The sequence below is a fragment of the Cryptomeria japonica genome, chromosome 7, assembly GCF_030272615.1.
Source record: "Cryptomeria japonica chromosome 7, Sugi_1.0, whole genome shotgun sequence".
Classification (NCBI taxonomy): domain Eukaryota; kingdom Viridiplantae; phylum Streptophyta; class Pinopsida; order Cupressales; family Cupressaceae; genus Cryptomeria; species Cryptomeria japonica.
The window spans coordinates 118,133,583-118,135,170 of NC_081411.1; the positions used below are offsets into that span (position 1 = coordinate 118,133,583).

Here is a 1,588-nt window from a genome sequence, read left to right on the forward strand (position 1 = left end):
GGTGTGTCTGGGGTAAACACATTATGAATCCGAACGGGGGCTCTATCGACATGACTGGAAGTGCAACTATCAGCAAAGGAGGAGTTAAAAACTAGAGTTGTGGGATTAATTGGCAAGGATTGAAATCAACTTATAGAAGGCAATGCGAAGAAATAGGCTGGCACTCTTTTTCACACTAATTGATGAGGGATAGATTTGCATTAAATTTTCCAACTAAGGTGGTGAGGGATGTTTGTCCTTGACATGCCAAAATTCCTGTTTAGGCCACGCAAACCATAAATAGATTTGACTATTTTCTAGTTGGGTCTCAATAGTTGATTCAAGGGACTTAGCTCATAGCCACGGTTTAGGTGACATCACTAAATATGGGCCCACTTTACCCGAAATAGGTAAGATTAAAATTTTAACTGAGATAGCCATTTCATTTGTCCACCAAGGTTAATTTTAAAATTGCCCTGTTGATCAATTCTTTAGCTAGCTTTCACATATTTTCAAAGGTGGCTCTTACATCTAAGCTTAATATCCCTTGAGGTCCTTACTTGTCAAATGAGATGGTTTGATGAGACAATTGGCCAAATTCCCTGATCCCACCTATAGATGTAGGTTCCTAGAGCAGCTTTTTTCAAGAGAGCATCTTCCTCTGAGTTTGCTTCTCTATAGATGTGCTTTGCTTCATAGCTTTCTATTCTATCGAGGCTTACAATTATGTTGTCTAGGATTCCTTGCAATCTCCAGTTTGTAGTTTTTTTCCTCTTAATTGCATTTATTGCTATCTCTGAATCGCGCTCCACTAGAATGTTATTTAGACCATGCTTTATGCACTCTATCAATCCAAATTGCAATGCTTTGAATTCTGCTATGTTATTTGTGTCTAGAGGGATTGGCTTTGCCATTTTCCCAGGGATTGCTCCTATATGATCTTTGATTACATATCCTATGCCTGAAGGACTCAGATTACCTCTAGAAGCACCATCAAAATTTAGTTTAATCCAGCCAGGATTTGGAGGAGACCAGGTTGCCGCTTTTCTCATGTTGTCTTTTTGCCCAAAGGAAGGAGAAATCCTGATTCCATGCCAATTTTTCCTAATGCTTTCATCCCATGATGTAAAGGCTTTAGGTGGTTTGAGGGAGAAAGCTATCTTGCAGTTTACTGGTTCCAGGGAGAAAGCTATATTATTTTATTGCCCATGCATTTTTCTATAATTTTCAACATTTTGGTTTTGCCCCTCTAAATCTAATTATTGGATTATAAAATCTTGGCGCTTCTTCATGATTGAAAGGATGGATATCTTCCCTTATACTAAAGGTTTCATTATTTTATCCATTGATTGCATTAACAACTATAATTTTATTTTAGATGCTTTTTGTAGATATAAGATCAGAGTTACCTCTCACTCGAACCCTACTTTTCCCTCTTCAATCATGATACAAAATAGTTGAACTTCTCACTTGTTTTGTTTAAGCTATATAATCTCTCACTCCAACTTTTAAAGGTTTCATGCTACTTACTATTGGATTTTTTTATTTAAAACTATATAAATCAAAGAAACTATTTACCATATAGTGTAAACTAATAGAAGAAGCAATG

The 1,588-nt window shown here is 36.5% G+C and overlaps 1 protein-coding gene across 1 annotated transcript; it reads right to left on the reverse strand.

Moving 5' to 3' along the window:
• Positions 1–542: 542 nt before the first annotated feature.
• On the reverse strand, positions 543–1,031 carry LOC131856497 (uncharacterized). Its single transcript, XM_059208291.1, has one exon. The coding sequence runs from the start codon at positions 1,029–1,031 to the stop codon at positions 543–545; it is 489 nt and encodes a 162-aa protein (XP_059064274.1).
• Between the last annotated feature and the right edge of the window lie 557 nt (positions 1,032–1,588).

Coding starts and splice junctions, on each gene's coding strand:
- LOC131856497 (XM_059208291.1), bottom strand. CDS start 1,031: ATGAGAAAAGCGGCAACCTGGTCTCCTCCAAATCCTGGCTGGATTAAA.